Genomic DNA, 22500 nt, shown 5'->3' with positions numbered 1-22500 from the left:
ATGTGCAAGCATCAGGTGCATGTGGATTATATGTGATGTTCGACGCATCCGGTGCGTCATCATGGCACACATGCGTATGCATGCTGAGAGGTCTTACAATGACAGCCTTCACAGTGGTTGCAACGAAACTGCGACTCGAGGTCAGGTTTGAGATGTTTCGCTGAACAGGCAAGGAGAATGTTGGCGACACGTTCACCACGACATGTCACGTTGCTGCTCCCACGGTTGATGCACTGGGTGTTGCGACTATAGCAGAGTGTGTGTGTGTGTGTGTGTGTGTGCATGTGTGCAAGGGGGCACTTCTTTCTAACCATTCAGACGTTGCGTTGTGAAACTGTATTCCATATGAGATACCGTATTGGCTGACGAAAAGTAGACGTTGCCAAACCACTGCACTTTGTCTCGCGCTTCTCACGATTATCTCCCACTTGCACATTGGCTTCTTTATTGCGTAGGTTGGTGATTTTGGACTTGCACGTGATCTTGATGGTGGTAATAACTCCTACTACGTGTCTCAAGGAGGCAGGGTACCAATCAAATGGACAGCACCAGAGGTAGGTTTCCATTGCTCTTTTCTGAGCGCAATGTCAATCAGTAATCTGCTGTCAGCTCAAAGACGTTGCCGCTGGTGCTGATCAAAATAGTCTAATACAACACGTACGGCGCTCCTAGGAGTACCCGCCAACTGATGTCGTAACACAATGTAGCTGATTCATCCATAGCAATAATATCAGTTCCCATAACGTTACTCAGATTTGAGCTCCTGTTGAGCTCCTGTGGGCGGAAAGTTTCCGATCATAACTGTACTTCGCAAAGACAAAGGCCTCAAGTACCAGTGCTCTTCGGATCTTGTTTGAAAATATCGGTCAATCTGGTTGGTGGACACTTGCATGGCTTTTTCAGTCTTGATGAAGTGTAAATTCGGTGGAATATCACTTCAGTAGCTTCAGGTACAGTAGTTGAAATTATCACTTCAAGTAGATCCCAGCAGAAGTTGGTATATTTTCCTTCTTGGGTTCTTGAAGTCATCAAAAGCCGATTTCCAACCACTACAAGCTAGGGGAATCACTTCTTGGCAGAGGATGTACATGAACTGATATCGTTGAGATGAGATGTGTGTGCAGGCTAGTTGTGAATCGCATTCCGGTGTTGTGTACTTGTGTGCTGCGTGACCAGGCGATCTTCTTCCGCAAGTACTCGAGTGCCAGCGACGTCTGGAGCTACGGCATCCTCCTGTACGAGATCTGGTCGCTGGCTGCCGAGCCGTACGCCTGGTGGGATAACAAGGAGGTAAGGGCCATGGACTGGCTCACAGCGTATCAACCAGTCGTGCTGAATGAAATCCAGTCAAGTCACTCAAGTACGCGCCGGGCGTTGCGCAGCCCCAGACCTGCCAACACTGGGCTGCGAAATGATGCAAAGCACAAACTTGAGTGACGTGACTAGATTTCATTGAGCGGCACTGTAGAAGTGTCTGAGCGTGCCTGCAAGTACACGAAGCGGCAAGGCACGCTGCATGATGATATTCTTGGCCTTGTACGGGAGAGCCACGCTGGTTGGTCCTGTCTATAATTGTAAGGAAGGTTACACGTGTCCAAAAGTATATGGGATACAGATCAGCTACATTCATGGTTTAGTTAAAACATCTTTTGAGCTAACCACGTTGATTATCATCTGGCCAGCAATGCAGCTAAAGAATTAACCGGGTGTTTTTAGTCACTGCTCCAGACTCGCTGACTCATTTTCTTCATTTTACTATGGTGTATTCTGTTTGCAGACTTTCGAGAAAGTGAAGAACGGTTACAGGCTGTCACCACCAGCTGGCTGTCCGCTGAACATGTATGAGATGATGATCCAGTGCTGGTGAGTACTTGAGTAGGTCTGATGACAGTAGCATTATTACCTGTGTGCAGGCTTTCTACTGGTGTTGTTGTGTTCACTACTAACACCTCAAAAGTTCCAGGATCGCACAGACGCCACAAGACAAAAGGTCACGTAATTCTTTACGGACTATAATGAATGAACAGTAGAATACATTGAGAAGAAGAGACTGAAAAAATACGAACTACATCGGAAAGAGAACTCTAGAACACTAAAGAAAACAAACCACAGCATCAAGGAAAAGAACAACGCATGAGGGGTAAAGCGCTGGCCAGCCACAACGTGCGTCCAACTTTGGCATGAGCGTACAGAAGAGCGTACAGCGCTCGGAAAGCGGAAGCTAAATTTGGCAAAGCGACAGCAATAGTACGGCGCGCGGCACATAAGCAGTACGAGGCGAGGCACGTATACGCATGTGCGGCAAACATTACACACCATGTACCATATATGCATGAACAGCGCGGGGCGCATGCTAACTCATTCAACATCAGTGCGCGGCGCAGGCATCTAGCTAGCTGGCGCAAGCATGATCATAATTGCATGCCATCACGCAATCAGCGCACATAAATCGCGCATCAAATAAATAAGTAATCAAACACAAATCAACACATCAACTAAATAAATCAACGAGCTAGCAAGAACACAATTCAAAAATGCAACGAAGAAATAATTACTATTCTAGTCGGTTATTCGCATGGGACCAAGCGCAATGTCCAAGCTGATGAACTGTGATTGCACAAGGTAAGCCCAAGCTCCTGAGCTAACCGTTCTGGTGAGCAGTCTTCTTCGTGCTGCAAACACACACTACACAATGTGTCGTATCTCGTAACAAGTACTGTACCAAATCACAACGAACACTAACAATACGCAATAGTAAACAATAATCAAAAACACTACGCAGAAAAGCAAAGCAAGCAGCACCTAGCCAGGGAGACAAGCAGGAGTCACGGTCGCAACGAGATCTCGACGACACCCCAGAAGACCTTTCTCCGACACGATACACAACATTCTCCCCACCAAAGGGCTTCAACCACACTGATCACAAATCAAGACGAGGTGGTGGTCGAACGGTACGACGAGATCGACGCGTAACTTGCGGTTCAACGGTCGTCGAAGGTATTTCAACATCATCGACGACGTTGACTGGATCAGCGCTCGCGGGTGTCTGCGGCTGCGGCTCAGCGTCCACAGCCGGCGGCTCAACATGCTCCTTCGCTACTTCCAACGGAACCAAGCGTTGAATGGGCCGTAGCATGGACGATTGGCCAACTTGGACTTTGGCCACCCTGCACTTGCCATCTCTTCCAGGATACAGCTCTGCGACCCTACCCAAGCGCCATGATTGCCGCTTCCGGTTGTCGTCGGCAATAAACACAACGTCGTTCACGACAATCGGAGTTGACTTCGACCGATGATACTCACTGAGACGAATGAGATACTCAGACGACCAACGCTGGTTGAGGTGCTCGTAGACGGTGTGGACATACTTGACTCGAGCGGACAACTGCCGTGGATCGAGTGGTCTGTCAGACGAGGCAATACCGGTTGCAAAGATGTCTCCCAACATCATGGCTGGAGTCAGCGGCGACTCGTCAGCTACATCCGTAGAAACCGGAGTGAGGGGTCGAGAGTTGACGACTCTCTCGATCTCTGTCAAGACAGTGAACAGCTCGTCTCGACTCAATGACGCTCGACCGAGAACCTTCTTCAAGGGAGCTTTCACACATGCCACCAGACGCTCATAGAACCCTCCATGCCACGGGGCAGATGGCGGATTGAAGAACCACGGGATTGCCACCTTGTCTGCGGCGGACTTGAACGTCGTAGCATTATCTGAACGTATACGCAGCGGCTTCCCACGACGGGCGATGAAACGACGCAATGCTAGCAGGAACACCTCTGTCGACAGGCTATCCACGAGCTCTAGGTGCACTGCGCGAGTAGTACCGCACACGAAGAGTGCGACCCACACTTTCTGAACATTTGATGAACTGCGCACGTACAAAGGACCTGCATAATCAATACCTGTGAGACCGAATGGCTGGTGGTGCTTCACCCTGTCTGAGGGCAACGGCGGCATCTCCTCAGCAGCAGTCTGTGCGCGAAATCTGCGGCAAACAATGCACTTCTCCGACACGCTACGAAGAAACCGACGAGCTCCGAGAATCCAGAACTGCTGTTGTAGAAACGCAAGCACGCTCTCTACACCCTGGTGCATTCGCTGAAGGTGAGCATCACGCAGAAACAACTCACTTAGATGACATCTGCCCAGGATGATCGGATGCTGAACCTCGTAGGACAGATCGCTCTCCTGCAGACGACCACGAACTCTGAGCAAACCAGCTTCATCCAGAAACGGAGACAACTTGAACAGCTTCGAACCCTTCTTCAGTGGCTCCTTGCTCTGCAACTGGGACAACTCCTTGGGGAAGCATTGCTCTTGGATGGCGCGAAACATCACAGACTCAGCAGATGGAATCAATTCTGCACGCGAAACACCCTTGTGTCGCCATGACAGCATACTTGCGACCAAACCGCGAGCTCGTTGCCACTTGGAGAACTTCTCCCACGGCCAAACAACTGGAGTGTCAACCTCCACAGCCGACACGCGTGCTTCGGTGACGGACTCATTGGTGCTCTGAAACGAGATGACTGGTGGCCACTGAGACTCATCGCTCAACCATGACGGACCATGCAGCCACATCTCCTTCTGCAAGTCACACACTGGGACACCACGCGAGACAAGATCTGCAGGGTTGCTAACTCCTGGACAGTGACGCCATTCTACTTGCAGCTTCTGCGAAACTTCTTGCACTGCAGCAACTCGATTAGCAACATACGTCTTCCAGTGATACGACGGCTTTGAGATCCAGTGCCATGTGGTTAGGCTGTCTGTCCACCCCACAATCCTTTCAATTGGCACTCTCAATTCATTGACGACAAAGGACAACATCTTCACGCCAAGACACACAGCCGACAATTCCAGACGCGCAAGAGTGGGACGTACAACAGGTGCAACCTTCGCCTTCGCACACAACAAAGAAGACGTCAAACCGGACACAACATAGAAACAACAGCCATAGCCCTTCTCGGATGCATCTGAGAATACATGCAACGTGACTGGAGCATCTGGAGTACACCCGATCCATCTGGGGATTTTAACGGAAGAAAGCGCTGCGAGCTCTCCCCACCATGAAGCACATCGGACAGCCAAATCAATAGGGAATGGGTCATCCCAACCACCGCCGAGCTTCCAACTCTCTTGCAACATCATCTTGCCTGGCACAACTGCGGGTGACGCCCAACCTAGCGGATCGAACACAGCGGCAACACAACGCAACAACGCACGACGAGACCAACCAGACACTTCCTTGGGACACTCAACATCACCGAGCGCAGCCACCGAAATACAATCTGACTCGGTGTTCCACACAATACCCAGTGCCTTGGAACCAGCCTCGGGGTCTGAGGTCATCGTGTTCCCTCGCCACTTCCGCAACTCCATGCCTGCTCCCTGCAAAACATTAACGCTATACTCCTGCAGCTTTTCAGCATCCGCACAGCATGGCAAGCTAGAAACGCAATCATCAACATAAAAACTACGCAGCAGCAGCTCTATGATATCACGCTCAGCAGCAGAAGCAGACTCGAATGCACTATCGAGATGAAAGCGCAGCACAGCACTAAGTATGAAAGGAGAACAATTCACTCCAAAAGGCAGCTTCTTTAAACGCCAGATACACATTTCTTCGCTACCTATCTCAGGCCAAACAAAACGCAGATATGGCCTATCTTCTTCACGCATTCCGATCATAAAAAAAGCCTTGCGAATATCGGCTTGTACAGCACATTCATACTCACGGAACCTGAGGAGGATACCAGTGAGATCCGGTAGGAGTGATGGCCCGGGATCGACCATGTCGTTTAGGGATGGTGCTCCGGTGCAGGCGGCGGATGCATTGAAGACGACCCGTGTCTTCGTCGTTGAGGCGTCGCTACGGAATACGGCATGATGCGGCATGTAATAGCCGGCTTCCTCCGGATGCGGTTCCTTTTCAATGGCATCCAGCTTCAAGTACTCAGTGATGAGGACGTCATCATACGCTAGACGTTGACCTCGTCTCTGTAGCTGCTTCAGCAGTGAGTGTGCCGCTGCCATCGCTTGGTTTAGGTTGGCTGGCGGACGCTTCTCAGATCGCCATAGCAATCCCACTTGGTAATGAGGGCCTTGCCGCTCTATCGGGAAGTCCGGTAACGTCTCAGCTATTTCCGGCACCTCTTCCATCTTCCACAGTCGGTCAAGTTCAATACAACTCACACTGACGGTCGCTGACTTGGTTTCACTATTAGCCGGTCCTGACAGCACCCAGCCTATTTCAGTGTGCCAGGCCGTCTCTCCATTGATTTGCTCCTTGCGGAGAAGGAACTCATTGCAGTAGTCAGCTCCAATCAGCATGTGCACTTCGCTTGATCCGGCCTTTGTCGAGTCATCAGACAGCTGCAATCCCTGTGACTGCCAACGTGCAATTGTGCTGTCTGCTAGCGGATCGAATCGGAGACCTAGCGACTTCTTTTGCCAGGCATTGACGGAAATGGACTTCGTTGCACCCTTGATGGTGACACGGTACCTGTCCATCTTTTCAAACTTCGGCTCCACGTCAAACGCCTTCAGCCTGACAGTTTGCGATCCAAGGTGTGCCGGTTGCAGCGAGTTCACCAGTGGCGCGGTGATGAACGATGCCTGCGCACCTGGGTCGATGAATATGCGTACACTGGCCTTTCGGCTAGGTCCTTGTACCTCAGCCACGCCGGTCATCAAGTGCACGCTGTTTGCACTACATTCATACGTACCGACTTTCGATTCGGCTATCGGTTCGGATGTTACCTGTTTGTCCTCTCTGTGCAGTAGACTGTGGTGTCGCTTGTTGCAGTGCTTGCAACGACCCTTGTTCTGACAATTCATCACTCGATGTCCTGGTCTCAGGCAGTTGAAACACAGTCCCTCTGCCTTGACGTACGCGTTTCGGTGCTCAGACGCCATAGCTGACAATTTCTTGTTAGCCTCATCAACGCTGACCGTCAAACACTCTGCCGACGCAAACGGTATACGTTGGTCGCTGGTGCTAGACTTGGCAGGCTTCAGCTTGCTACGTCCGTGGGCTGTTTGGTAAGCCATACCATCCTCCGCAAACGCCTTCAAGTCCTTCGTGTAACATCTCTTCTCGATCAAGAAGGCCTTAGTTTCTGCCGACACAGCTTCTAGCAGGACTTGACGTACGACACATCCAAACAATTCAGTGTCGTCCAGCTCACCGATTTGTCCGCGGCTAGAGGTACGGCTAGGCCTGGCGAGTTTTGCCCACTTCTCCGTCTCGCGCGTCACTTGTACCACAAACTGGTAGAAACTCTCATCACTTTTCTGCTGTATGGCCATCAGGGCTTGCCACGCTTTGTCGGCGGTCTTCCCATGCGCCATCAGCAGCTCGCGCTTCGCTTCGGCAAAGGTGTTGCAGCCATAGCATGCACCTTCCAACTTGCTGCCAGCAACAGCCACGCGCAAGCGGATCAGGTACTCGTCGTCGCTGAACTCATTTTGCTTTGCCACATCCTCGAACAGTTCGAGATAGGTCTCAACAGTCTGCTTACCGTCGAACTTCGGCATCTTGATGGCAGCCCTCTTGCTCGCTAAACTGCCATTCGTCGTATTCAACAAAGTGCTCTCATCACTCTGAGTCTCTCGTGCGTGCTGGACTTGCAACTCCAAATCTGCAATCCTCGCAAGCAGCTGCTCGTCATCTTTCCTTTCCAATCTACTTCCTGCTCGTTCGTCGCGCTCTCTTTCTGCACGCACTTTCTCCTCGTGCTTCTCGATACGCTCCTCTACGTAAGTACGCAATGCCTCTCCAGTGTAGCCATAAGCTTGACCATTTGCGATCAGCTTCGCTTCTACCTCATCCATGTTCACGCGTCTCTATCCTGGCGTGGTCGCCAAAATGTTGTGTTCACTACTAACACCTCAAAAGTTCCAGGATCGCACAGACGCCACAAGACAAAAGGTCACGTAATTCTTTACGGACTATAATGAATGAACAGTAGAATACATTGAGAAGAAGAGACTGAAAAAATACGAACTACATCGGAAAGAGAACTCTAGAACACTAAAGAAAACAAACCACAGCATCAAGGAAAAGAACAACGCATGAGGGGTAAAGCGCTGGCCAGCCACAACGTGCGTCCAACTTTGGCATGAGCGTACAGAAGAGCGTACAGCGCTCGGAAAGCGGAAGCTAAATTTGGCAAAGCGACAGCAATAGTACGGCGCGCGGCACATAAGCAGTACGAGGCGAGGCACGTATACGCATGTGCGGCAAACATTACACACCATGTACCATATATGCATGAACAGCGCGGGGCGCATGCTAACTCATTCAACATCAGTGCGCGGCGCAGGCATCTAGCTAGCTGGCGCAAGCATGATCATAATTGCATGCCATCACGCAATCAGCGCACATAAATCGCGCATCAAATAAATAAGTAATCAAACACAAATCAACACATCAACTAAATAAATCAACGAGCTAGCAAGAACACAATTCAAAAATGCAACGAAGAAATAATTACTATTCTAGTCGGTTATTCGCATGGGACCAAGCGCAATGTCCAAGCTGATGAACTGTGATTGCACAAGGTAAGCCCAAGCTCCTGAGCTAACCGTTCTGGTGAGCAGTCTTCTTCGTGCTGCAAACACACACTACACAATGTGTCGTATCTCGTAACAAGTACTGTACCAAATCACAACGAACACTAACAATACGCAATAGTAAACAATAATCAAAAACACTACGCAGAAAAGCAAAGCAAGCAGCACCTAGCCAGGGAGACAAGCAGGAGTCACGGTCGCAACGAGATCTCGACGACACCCCAGAAGACCTTTCTCCGACACGATACACAACAGGTGTCCTCCCGTTATGTTATAAGAGTTTTGGATGATTGGACCCCAAGCAGGCCATGCCACTGTGTTGTCTCGATGGTGATGTCTTTGTGCAAAACGCACAGCAAGTACACGTGTGCATTTGATAGCGTGAGTATGTACTGTTGTAATTCCAGTGTATACCGTGTATACCCAGTGCAAGTACTGTGCACGTCACTGTCCATTCATCCCACCGCTTGGCGTACCGTATCCTCAATCACAACTACGCTTGTTTATAGCTAAAACCGAGCCCAGGTCCTTGTGCTGATATTGTATAAACATGACGCCATGTTACTGGTGTGATTTGTGCGCCGCTCCACCAGGCACCCGGACCCGCATCAACGGCCAGCGTTCCAGGGCATCTTACGCTGCCTGGACCTAACGGATCAAGACCACCTCTTACTAATCTCCAGTGGTCTACTCTCCAATGTACTGGGCAGCGGTAGTGCTGACCTGGCCGAGAAGCCATCACACTATCGCACGCTACAGCAGCGCTTCGCTGACCAGCCGGTGCCAGAAGAGCCTGACCAGATAACTGCCGTATGATTGAAAAAAAACCGTGCTCGTTGTCCGGACCTTGACTTTCTGATGCTTGAGCCATGCTATTTCTATTTCCTACTTGTGCCCTTTCATGTTGTCTCAGAACTAGTCTTGAGTTGTTGAGTGATATAATGATATTTGTATACGAGTTGTACTAGGTGTATGCTCATATTCGTAAGTACAGTGTCGGATTCAACCATACATGCATTGTAAAGAAAAGAAAATGGCGTAAATATAATGGTATTTGCCAACAGAAGTATCTTGAGATCTGCTACCCCTTGCCTTAGCACACCTCTTCATGGATAGTTTTGGTCAAGTTCCTTTTTTTTTAAATGGCACAGAGCAGGCAGCGTATCATCTCCTAAGAAGGCTAAACATTGAATCAGTCCTTGCCACCCCTAGTTCCTGTCCTGTTCAGAAAAAACCTAGATGATAAAAAACGCTGCTGAGCAGCTTTCTTGGCCTTTCAGAGTTTTCATTGTTTTTTCTTGCTATGACTTTCTTCCCATGCAGACAATTGTTTTAAATAATTGTTATTCTTCTAATAATTTTATGGTTTTAATTAAAATTTACTTCCAAATACTTCCAAGTTTCCCGAGCTCTCATTACTCGAAACGGATGACGAGTGTCACTGGCAGATATGAAGTTATGAATGCAGTGGCAGAGTGACATTCACGCGATGTCAGCCGGTTTTTTTGTGTGATGGACTATTTAAAATGAATGCTGCGCCTGTGCCTTGATCCTTGAGGGTGTTGGTGGTACAGTAGGTATCGGTTATAGCGTGGGTGTTTGAAAACCGACTTTCTATTCTTATTTCCGATATTTCTTACACACGATAAATCAAGTGTGACATATCAGATGCATGTGCGCAGATACAGGATGACCACCAGGCATACAGCGTATCGCTGCTGTGCATGTGGGTGTTCATAGTCTCATAAGCTTACCATGTGGCTATGCTGCATGAGACACATGACAACAACAGTTGAACCTGCAGCACTACGATGCAATGCGAATCGGATCAGAACTGTATTGGGCAGATGTTATTACTACAGGCGATACACTTTGAACTAATCTTGCATGTTTTGCTACACAAAGTCCATTCTTCGGACCGATATATTAAATTCTACTACATGTATGCGATAACATTGCTTGTAAGAATAAATGTTCACTTGAAACCCATGTTTTGATTATGAAAATATGAGAGGTCATTCTTGTAAGCAGTATAATTATTCTTTTACACGACAACACTATAACCGATACGCACTGTACATGTATGGAGTTCCTGACAATGTGGAAAGGCTCTCTCTCTATCACGACTCGTGTAAATTTAAATATTCTATACAGTACTTGGTGTAATTGTATATTGCCCGGGCCGCGGGATGTGGCGAAAAATGATTTCAAAATCGATGTTCGCGCTCCATTCATCAGTGGAGACGGACCATGAGTCCAACTAAATTGAGGCAACGTTAAATAACCTACTATGTAAGGTGAGATCTCACATAAGCGAAAACGCGAAATCGAGTTTGGACCAAACACTATGAAGTAAACCTTGGCATGTGACTGTCGTTATCACTTTGTGTGGCGATGTCTACATATTCTGTATTCATATTCTTATTTTGTAGGTGGGGACCTTGAATAATGTGATTGGTGACTAGTAGATCTACATGGTGGGAGTTTGCTGCTGTTGGAAAATTTACTTTTGCAAAAAGGAGAAGAAAGGGATATGGCAGTCTGGATTTTGCAAATAGTTTTAAATAATTATTATAACTGCTGTGCACATGTGACTCACTGTTTAGTGTGACTCCGTGACGGTAGTGCAGTCATGAGGAAGTTACCGGCACACCAGAAGTAATTATAAAAAAACCCAAGTACAGTAGGTCAGAATGATTCCGGTCAACGCTGCAAACAGACAGATTCTGATCACACCGACAAGTGACATACTAGTAGTAGTACTAATGTCGTGCCGGACATACACAATACCGATCTCAAGGCTACAACATATACATTCGCATTGCCGTAGTAACCCCACCAGGGCATCAACCAATATAGTTGATCCAAGTATCCATTCAGCCACACACGCTCACCTTGGTCATTCGAATAAGGTTGAGAGTCACTATGATTCCAGCTCGATTCAAGAGTGAAGGTCGAAGGAAGGTTTGTGCTTTTGATCAGAAGCAGCAGGGGTTATATGATAACAAAAAGGATCGAGTTACACAAAGGAGTAGCAAAGGCGGGAAAACCCAACCAATCAGACCATAGAGAGCTTGTTGCTATGCAGAATTGACCAATGGGAGAAGACAAGGAGAAATGCGTATTATTTATGAATTAACTAAACAGCCAGCGTATACGATAAGACAGTTAGCAGATACAACATCCCGCGGCCCATGCATTGATAAAAGTGACAAGTAGATACAAAAGACAACTGCCGTACAAACGCGCGCTCATGAGGGGAACACGTTCACCCAACATGTAAACTAGTACCGGCAGAGTAGTTAGTTCGTCGTACAACCCGGGGAAGTTTGTCGTACAGCCCGGGAGAACCCGTCAGCTGCCGAGGCCGATATGACATCTCCCCGGCCTTCTGGGAGATTGCGTCCCGCAATCATTAGTCGTACTCCAGTCGTTGGGGTGGTCTCCTTCTTCGAACTGGACGGTTGACACCAGCCGGTGCTGCAGTGTTAGCGGGAGGCAACGGTACTCCTTGACCTGGATGGTTGACATCAGCCGGTGCTACTGCAGCGTCAATGGGAAGTAGCTCTACTCCTCCAAACTGCTCGTCACGGCCACCTGCTCTTTCCGCATACAACAAGTCTGTGGTATCAGGCGTGTAGGAGCTCGGTTGTGGTGACGCAGATCTGATCGGGTTCCTTGTCGGAGATGAATTTGACGCTTCCTCGCGTACAACCGTAGCGAGATATGTTGGGCGTACACGACACTTCTTCAAGCGATTCACGTGCACACCTTGACATGTAGCCGAGTCTGATCCCATATCACGGACGCGATACACAACATCAGACAACCGGTTCAAAACCTTGAACGGTCCCTTCCATAATTTCGCCAACTTGGTGCTGGTTCCAACCGGAACAGCGGGTACCAAGAGCCATACCAGACTTCCTTCCGCGAATTCCACCGACACAGCCCTATGATCATAGAGATGCGCCTGATGTCGATGCACTGCACCGAGCTTGTGCCTCACAATCGTGTGCACATCCGCCAAACGGGACCGCAATTGACGCACATACGTAGGTTCATCCAACTGTTCAGCTGGCGGTAAACCATACGCAACATCTTGCGGGAGACAGAACTCTCTGCCGAAGAGGAGATACGCCGGCGTGTACCCTGTGCTGGCTTGGGTGGTAGCCCGATACGCCATTAATGCTGCGGGTAATTGGACATCCCAATCACGCTGGTCTCTCTGAACATAGTGTGAGAGCAATCGCTCTAACGTCTGGTTAAACCTCTCTACCAATCCGTCACCCGACGGATGGTAAGCTGTTGTCCGCGTTTTCTTGATACCAAGCAAGCCGCAAACGTTCTTGAACAGTTTCGAATCAAAGTTTGCACCTTGATCCGTATGCAAGCTATCCGGTGCTCCAAATCTGGACACGAATTCGCTCACAAATACCGATGCAACAGTCGCTGCATCCATCCGTTTCAACGGATACGCCTCTACCCACTTCGTGAAGTAGTCCACAACGACCAAAATGTGACGATTTCCACCTGAAGTCTCAGGCAGTCCTGGAATCAAATCCATAGCCACGCGTTCGAAGGGATACCCCGCCCAGGACACCTGTAAGGGTGCCCCTTGTCCTCGACCAACCGGTCGGGAGCGTCGACAACATGACGTGCACGTGCCGATCCAATCTTCAACGTCACGACTCATTCCATGCCAATAGAACCGAGTGCGAAGCTGGGCAATCGTCCGCTTCACACCCACATGACCAAGGAAATCGTGATACTCCTTCAAGATTTCAGTCCGCAGATCAACTGGGATCAAAATCTGAAAACGGTTGGGCGCTGAAATCTCAGGCTCAACCCATTCCCTTCCAATCACTCCGCCCTTCACAGAAAGATGCTGGCGTCCCCGCCAGTACTTCCTCAAAGTCGGACTGATTCCGGTCAAGTCAGCCGACTCGCCGTCATCCATTAGCCACTCAAAAAGCTGCCTGAGGTCAGGATCAGCTTGCTGGGCAATCGCCCAGGTCCCATATGTCCAGTCCCTTCGCTGAACCAAGGGTCCAGGAACGGTAGGAGCCACTTCTGTAACATTCATCACAGGCTTGGTCTTCTGTCTGGACAAGCCATCTGCGTTCGAATGAGCCTTGCCCTTTCGATATTGCAGATCATACTCGAATTGACTTAGGAACTCCAACCACCTGGCGACAATCGGCGCTGGTTCTTTGAAGTTGTCCAAATGCTGCAATGCTTTGTGATCCGAGCGGACCAAGAAGCGCTTGCCGAGCAGGTAACACCTGAAGTGATTAAACGCCCAAACTACACCCAGCAATTCGCTTTTGGTAGAAGCGTACCTGCGTTCCGATGCAGATGTCAATCGACTAGCAAAGGCAATGGGTCGTTCGACCCCCTTCTCATCTTGCTGTGACAAAACAGCACCCAATCCCGTACCACTGGCGTCAACATCCAGAATGAACCTCGGAGCATCAGGTCCATATTGTGGATATGCCAGGGTTGGTGAAGAAGTCAACCGACTCTTCAACGTAGCAAATGCCTCTTCACACTCCTCGGTCCATAAGAACGCATGGCCTTGTTTAGTCAACTGAGTGAGGGGTTTAGCAACATCCGAGAAGTTCGGTACGAACCTTCGATAGTAGCCACAGAACCCCAAAAATGCCCGAATTTCCGCTACATTCGTAGGGTGCTCCCACGTAGCCACGCGGTGAGTCTTTGCCTCATCAGTGCTCACACCCTCTTCCGAGACCACATGGCCCAGAAAATCCACCCTCGTACGCAGCAAGAAGCATTTGGATGGTTTTAGACGCAACCCTGCGTCCAATAGCCGTTCAAACACCGCCTCGAGCCGCTCTAAGTGTTCATCAAAAGTCTTTGCAAACACAATCACATCATCGAGGTACACGAGGCAAATCTGCCCTGTAACCCACGCAAGACAACACTCATAAGTCTCTGGAACGAGCTTGGACCGTTACACACACCGAACGGCATGACTGTAAACTGGTAGTGCCCATCTGGAGTGGAGAAACCCGTTTTCTCCTTGTCTTCTTCTGCCATAGGCAGCTGATGATAGCCGGAACACAAATCCAAGGTGGAAAAGTACTTCGCGCCACTCAGCGCGTCCAACGTATCATCAATCCGTGGGAGAGGATATGGATCCCGCTCCGTAACGGCATTCAATTTGCGATAATCAACGCAAAATCGAGTTGAGCCATCCTTCTTCTTAACCAGCACTATTGGCGAAGACCAAGGACTAGTAGAATCCTCTACTACCCCTTGTTCCTTCATGCCCTTCACTAGTTCGCGGGTGGCTTCCCTTGAATTCCAAGGCAATCGCCTAGGAGCCTGGAAGATAGGACTTCTTCCCTTGGTGTTAATGTTGTGGTGTTGCACAGTCGTGCGACCCAATTCAGCAGAGTTCATCGCGAATACCCTCCGGTAGCGACAGACGAGATCACGCAAGCGTGCCAATTCCTCATTCCCAATTGGCCCTTGCCCACCAGGCTGAACACGAGACGTCTCCCGGTTCGCCTCCGCTGTGCCCTCACCAGGTTCATAACCGAGCTGCAGCTCGTCATCCCCCGACACAGACTTCCCACTCACAGGACCTTCTAGTCCAATGTTGAGCGCCGACCATAAGTCTTCGGAACTTCCCGAATCCCCCGTGGATTCCATTCCTATATGATCGCAATCATCCTCGTCTTCGCCCATGACACTCATCACGGCTGAAATAGGTAGCAGCTGTCCCACTCGGGCACCTCTTCCTAAAGATACTGACTCCTCTGAGCAGTTCAATACCCGAACGGGTACACCCTCATCTGTTGGACAAACAACCGCTCGTGCCAACAAAACATCCCCACCATCGATCAGACAGCCGTCTGGTTCGGTGATGCCACATGAAGGAACATCCTCCTTGTTCTCGATAACGGCAGCCACCGTCATCTCACAGTATGGAGGTATAACTACCCTATTCTTCAATCGAAGATTATGGCAGCGTTGTGATGTTCCCACCGTTGAAACTTCAGCCTTATCAGCCTTGAAGTTCAATTTCCCATCATTCGACGTGATCTCGCAAGGTATCTGCGATAGTACATCCCTCCCAATCAGGCAATGATACCGCAACCCTCGAATCACCTTCATCTCATGGACACAAATAGCATCCTGTATTGCCAAACATGCAGCGACCGTGCCACACACATGCAACCTCTGACCATCCGCACCGCAGAAGCCAGTCGACTTCTCTGGTGGTTCCAGGTCGCCCAACATGTAGCCCAACTGCTGCGAGAGGGTCTCAGAAATTAGACTTACTGAGGAACCCGTATCTACCAGTAACTCTACTGGCAGCCCATTAATCCTTCCCTCAATCATCATACCTCCGTGGCTTTCTGCTGCCCTGCTCAAGGCAGCGACCACTTCAGAGTCATTCTCTAGAGCATCCGAGACAATCGCCTCAGTTTCTGGACCCAGCACAGTTTCTTGATCGCAGACGCGGCCCGCCGTCTCGATCAATGCCCGTTTCCCGCCGGTCGGCGAGATTGGTACTCCCTTCCAGGTTTCATCAAGTCTGGACAGTCTGCCCTTCTGTGTCCCATTCGGCCACAGAACCAGCAAGTCAAACCCCTCGATTGTTCAGGCCTATAGTGGTCAACTCTGTCCACTTGGTCCCCTCTCCTGAATTGTTGGTTCGGCCTAGGAGGGTGGGCAATCCTGTCCACCTGATCACTAAGCTTCTCCACCAACTTTGCCAACGACTCCAACGTAGGGAGCTCTGACGGTGCAACCGCAGCCGTCACCAACTGACGTGGTACGCCATACGCATCGTCCATTCGGCCGTGCGTGCCCTCGTTCCCCCACACCCTCTCCAGATGGTTAGCCATCTCGATCGTTTCCTGCACCGTTCGTGGTGCATTTTCCTGTAAGCGCAATCGCAACCTGTCAGGAGTCATGGAATCAATGAGCTGATCCCGCACCAACTCTTCTTGTACGTCTCCACCCATGGTCGGGTAAGCCCTGTGTACAAGACTACGCAAGTCGTCAGCCAATCGACTGACGTCTTCCTCAGGCTTGCGCCTTCGCGTTCTAAATTGCGACTTATATTGGCGGGCTGTCTCTGGTGGTGCAAACCTCCTCGACAAGTCCTCTACGACCTGAGGCCACTCCATTCGGCGGGCTTCAGGTACAGTCGCAACAAATTTTTGTGCAGCCCCTCTTAGCCGTACGGCTAAGTATTGAGCCTTTTGCACGTCATTCCACTCGTTCACACGAGCACATTGGTTGAAGTACTGCAAGTACTCCACCCAATCCCCCACGCCATCATATGCTTCAGGCATCACTGCCGGCCGTACCACCATCGCCCCACCATTGGCACCCCCCCCCCCCCCCACAGCAGCGTTCGCTGCTGCATCCGGAGCCTGATTGTGAGCCATGATAATCAGAAAATCGAGTGCGTTCGCTCTCAACAGGATATCTTTGTCTTTTGCAATCGCAAGACTGTGATACCTTTTCCTTGCCCAGTGGCGCCTTAGGCTGTGTTTACATGAGAAATTTCAACCCGGGTCGAGTTCAGCCCGGGTTGAAAGTCTGTACGATAGACAAAAGAGGTGAGCGTTTACATGAAGACAGTTGACCCGGGTCAAATACTGATATGCCGCCAAAAGTCCACTTCTACAGTTCCGTATAGTCACGTGAATCCTTTCGCGCGAAATTTGCATCTGCAGTGCTGTTCAAACCTGGCGCGAGATACGCACAGAAGTACGTTTGTACGATTTTCTTGACCCGGGTTGATTTCAACCCTCCCCTTGGGGGGAGGGTTGAAATCAACCCGGGGCGAAATTTCAACCCGGGTCAAGCGCAATGCGTCATGTAAACGCGCCATTCACTTTGTGCACATGGCGGGTTGAAATCTGACCCGGGTCGAACTCAACCCGGGTTGAAACGCTTCATGTAAACACAGCCTTATATTCCCCACTTGCTACTTCGTACGGTAGTCCTCCGACCAATGAGAGCTGTTCAGGTCACAAGTACTGCACAGTACATACGTTCGTATGTACTACAGTCGTCATCGGATCACACCATTCGCGTACGGGTCAGCAAAAATCATGGTCAAACTGGTCTGTAGTACGGTATGATGTTCAACCGATCACCAGTCCGCGCCAGTTCAACGCTCCTCATCATCAAACTACAAATCTGTAGTACGATACGGTGTTCAACCGATCACCAGTCCGCGCGCCAGTCCAACCCGCATGCGCGAGAGTGTTGGCAGTTCTGTCAACACTCTCGCCTAGCCACATCCTCTCCAAAATAGGCAACTCTGCCTTCAACAAAGAGCAATCGCTCTACATTACGATCATTGTTTGCTGCCATGCCGTAAAATCATTCGATCTGTTCAGTTTAGACAACAGCCCATCTGACATCAACCCAAACAGTCCAGCTTCTGGAGGCCTTCCGTAAGCAATCGCCTACAGAAGAACAGAACTTGGATCCTGGTCACAGCACCAAATATGTCGTGCCGGACATACACAATACCGATCTCAAGGCTACAACATATACATTCGCATTGCCGTAGTAACCCCACCAGGTCATCAACCAATATAGTTGATCCAAGTATCCATTCAGCCACACACGCTCACCTTGGTCATTCGAATAAGGTTGAGAGTCACTATGATTCCAGCTCGATTCAAGAGTGAAGGTCGAAGGAAGGTTTGTGCTTTTGATCAGAAGCAGCAGGGGTTATATGATAACAAAAAGGATCGAGTTACACAAAGGAGTAGCAAAGGCGGGAAAACCCAACCAATCAGACCATAGAGAGCTTGTTGCTATGCAGAATTGACCAATGGGAGAAGACAAGGAGAAATGCGTATTATTTATGAATTAAGGTGGCAGTCTGGGTTCGCGGCCCGACCGCATGAACACAGCCGTAACTTCCATAATAATTGATGAATTTTGCTCAAATCTTGACCACATACCCAGTGTATTTCACTAAGTCCAATGAAGTATAAATCAAGCTCACACATGGGAATCCGCAGACACAATAGTCAAATCTGCGATTATGCCGTACCACCAATACCTTAGACGCAATATGCAAACGCAGAAAGAAGCTGGGTAGAAACTGAGTGCTCCACAGGATTTCCTTCACATATACCTAGGTGCTAAGTGGAGCGGAATTTTGAAATCATATTCAGAACAAAGTACTCAAGCTGTCAAACAAAAATCATGCAATCGCGCAAAATTTAGGTCCTCGATCAGTAGCACTTTACTCAAAGCTACTAGACAAATATAAAAATCCATGACACTTAGCACCTTGATAAATGCTCACAGTTTCCAAAAATGTATGGTTTATGGGGTCTGTGACTTACAGGTTCTTCGCTACGCTGTCTAAGAGGTACGGGACTCAGTGGAAAATGGAGAAAAAAAGTGCTCTGTGCAAGTACAGATGGAGGTATGTCTGTCCAACTAGAACTTACTAGAACTTAGTCGAAGCCACCAGCTTCATATGTCAAACCTTCTTCCTCTTGCTGCTCATCCTGGATGCCTTTCCTGATCCTCCTTCGCTTCTTTCGTGACCTCTTCCCTTCTTCTGACTTCTTTCTGGCAGCATGTGCCTGTCTCTCACGGTCTAGCAGCTTGATGAGACGTGTCGTATGGTGTCCAGTAGGGAGGCCCATCTCGTCCAGAACGCGTTTCACTGCCACACCTCCATCATTGAACCAGGCCACGGCCAGGTAGACGCACATCTGGACAGTGGGAGCGGATGCAAAGCCTGTCTTTGGACACAACTGCCACACGAGTCCATTGAACGCTTCGTTGCGATTCTGCGTAGCACCCTTCTGGCAGCGCTCGAGCAAACTCCGGTCGGACAACCGAATGTAGACCGGCTTCAGTTCCTTCCATACTGCCTCTGGCAGGATATTGTGGTGGGCGTAGACATCACCACCTGCCTGTTGCTGCTGCCATCTACACCAGCTGTTAATTCCAGGCGGACAATACTGGTGCTGAGGTTTACTGTCGCTGGATGCACGATGCATGAGGGATGCCCATATGGCCCTGGCCATGGCTTGCAAGTCTCCGCTGTTGTTCCGCACAGCCATGCCATAGTAGGCTTGCAGCTTGTCGATCATGGCATCCGTGAGGCGACCACGTCCGCCTATAGTGCGCCCATCAGCAAGCTTCTTGCCCGCAAGGTTTTTCTTCAGCTTTCTTAGGCTGGTACCGATGCGTTTTTGAACGTGGCCGACACATTCCTCCTTGACTACAGGCACCTCGGGCCCATACGGACAAGCGTCACGCACAGCCTTAAAACTCTTGGTATCTCCATCACCAATGTAGGTGGTGTACCTCAGCTTGCGGCTCTCAAAGGACCTGGCCCACAGAGTCTTGGCGGCTGCACTCTCCATGGCAGGAGCTGATACAGTGGTGTTGACTGAGCAATCGTGTTCGGCAATCTGTCGATCATAGTCATCTTTGGTTAGCTCTCCCTTCTCTTTTCTAGACGCCAAGTGCGTGCACTTGTGGCAAAACTTTGAAAGCACTTCGCAGTCCACCACTTTGCCGACATCATATGCAATTATAGTGAAGGCTCCGAAGAGCGATGCGAATCCTCGGCGCATCCAGGTACCGTCATAGGAAGCAGCGATATCGCTACCCCCATCTGCTGCGGACACTGCTTTCTCAGCTGCCTCAGTCATGCTACGCTCAGCGACGCTCTTGGACGCGGAATGCAGGCCTTTAGCATGGCTGTAAAATGTCGACCGACTCATAGGTGATGGCATATTCAGTGCACCCGCCAGCTTTACCATTGATTGACGTCCACGGCCAATCAGTCGCATTCCGAATACTGCTCGTCTGTTCACCTCCCAGACCCGATTGAACTTCTTGGACATAAATTCGCTTGCTATGTCGCCGCAGTTAACACAGGAAAGCTCCAGGCATGATGCAAGGCCTCCCCGTTGCGATTCGCTGATCGTGACTGCGCCATTACAGCCACTGCAACAAACTGCAGCTGACAAAAGCTGCTGAAGGCACTCGAGATCAATCAGGCGAAATCCATGCGCCCCTTCCTCACACTCTTCATCCAAGTCACTGTCGGAGGAACTGCTGTCGACTTCACCGCCACTTCCATCACTATCGCTGTTTGAAGACGTGGCTTCAGCTGACACTTCAAGGTCGTCATCAGACAGTGGCAAGTCAGGAATTTGTTTTGCAGGCGAAATTTCACCAGAGGGAGCCTTCGGCGCCTGAGACACTCCATAGAACGTTCTTTTCCTTTTCTTAGATCGTCCGGGCTTTCCCTTGGCTCTAGACTTCCCCATAGTAGCCAACGAAGGGGTTAGCTCCAAGAAACAATTACTCCAAAACAATTACTCCAAAAGTAACTAGTTTCAACAGCAGAGCGATCAGCTGAGATCATGAGAGTCGAAATTTGAATTTTTTTGAATTTGCGCATGCGCAAAAGTTATCTTGGTTGCCATGGTGACAAAGATCGTGCGCGGCTGTCAGTCTGCAGCGCAGAGGAGTACCAGGAGTCGCTCCAGAAAATTTTAATGAAATCGCTCAAAGATTGACGGTAAAAATCGGAATAGTGTGCAAACCTAAATTTTGTAGAAATTTGCTGATATTTCAGTATTTCAAAAACAATTGTGCAGACTTTGCGCGGCTATATCTCCGGAAGGAAGCACCCGATTACGCTCAAATTTTCAGGATAAACCCTTTGGACCATACACAAGACGCTGCCAGTGAAAAAATACAGAAAATCGAAACTTTGTTTTTTGACCCTCTGAACCCAGACTGCCACCTTAACTAAACAGCCAGCGTATACGATAAGACAGTTAGCAGATACAACATCCCGCGGCCCATGCATTGATAAAAGTGACAAGTAGATACAAAAGACAACTGCCGTACAAACGCGCGCTCATGAGGGGAACACGTTCACCCAACATGTAAACTAGTACCGGCAGAGTAGTTAGTTCGTCGTACAACCCGGGGAAGTTTGTCGTACAGCCCGGGAGAACCCGTCAGCTGCCGAGGCCGATATGACACTAATACATGTACAATGTAAGGCTGTGTTTACATGAGAAATTTCAACCCGGGTCGAGTTCAGCCCGGGTTGAAAGTCTGTACGACAGACAAAAGAGGTGAGCGTTTACATGAAGACAGTTGACCCGGGTCAAATACTAATATGCCGCCAAAAGTCCACTTCTACAGTCCTGTATGGTCACGTGAATCCGTTCGCGCGAAATTTGCAGTGCTGTTCAAACCTGGCGCGAGATACGCACAGAAGTACGTTTGTACGATTTTCTTGACCCGGGTTGAGTTCAACCCTCCCCTTGGGGGGAGGGTTGAAATCAACCCGGGGCGAAATTTCAACCCGGGTCAAGCGCAATGCGTCATGTAAACGCGCCATTCACTTTGTGCACATGGCGGGTTGAAATCTGACCCGGGTCGAACTCAACCCGGGTTGAAACGCTTCATGTAAACACAGCCTAATAGTGACATGGGTCGTACAGACTCACTGGCACTTGGCAGCAAGAACAACCCGAGTCCGACTGCAAAAATCAGAGCAAAACTACAAGTCTACCTTGTACTTGTCCTGGCCATGGGTAACTTACTTAGGGGTCGTCCACAATTATCGAACTTTTTTCACGAAACGAAATAATTTCGTTATGGGGTGGGAGGGGGTTGACCAATTTCGTTTCAGAAAACTTCGATACATGTACATGGCCGTAGGAGCAGTGACACACTTGCGACTTTTGTTGTATACGCAACTTTTTACGTTCTGAGGGGGAGGGAGGGAGGGGTTGGGTCTAAACTAAAATAATTCGTTTGGTGAAAAAAGTTCGATATTTACGGACGGCCCCTTATTGCTCTGCATGTACGAATCCGCCCAGCTAAAAACAGTGGGACTGGTAACCGGTCCCATTGTT

The 22500-nt window shown here is 49.5% G+C and overlaps 1 protein-coding gene across 2 annotated transcripts in view; it reads left to right on the top strand.

The window, feature by feature from the left end:
• The window catches only part of LOC135814460 (uncharacterized), a 23870-nt gene extending 13804 nt beyond the window's left edge, over window positions 1-10066 (top strand). Inside the window, exons 18-21 of one of the 2 annotated variants that reach the window (XR_010553193.1) lie at window positions 456-554; window positions 1177-1290; window positions 1778-1924; window positions 8837-9135. Coding sequence is in view for 1 of the 2 variants with exons in the window: in XM_065327580.1 (XP_065183652.1) it covers window positions 456-554; window positions 1177-1290; window positions 1778-1863; window positions 9175-9397 (522 nt within the window). In the remaining variant the exon portion in view is untranslated. Of the gene's footprint in view, window positions 1-455; window positions 555-1176; window positions 1291-1777; window positions 1925-8836; window positions 9136-9174 lie in introns of those variants that run through there. The other variant, XM_065327580.1, reaches the window with a different exon arrangement.
• The last annotated feature ends 12434 nt before the right edge of the window (window positions 10067-22500 follow it).

This window comes from Sycon ciliatum, chromosome 4 (assembly GCF_964019385.1).
Source record: "Sycon ciliatum chromosome 4, ocSycCili1.1, whole genome shotgun sequence".
NCBI classification, from domain to species: Eukaryota; Metazoa; Porifera; class Calcarea; order Leucosolenida; family Sycettidae; genus Sycon; species Sycon ciliatum.
The sequence above is the reverse complement of the archived record's forward strand: the minus strand, read 5'-3'. Positions and strand labels throughout refer to the sequence as shown.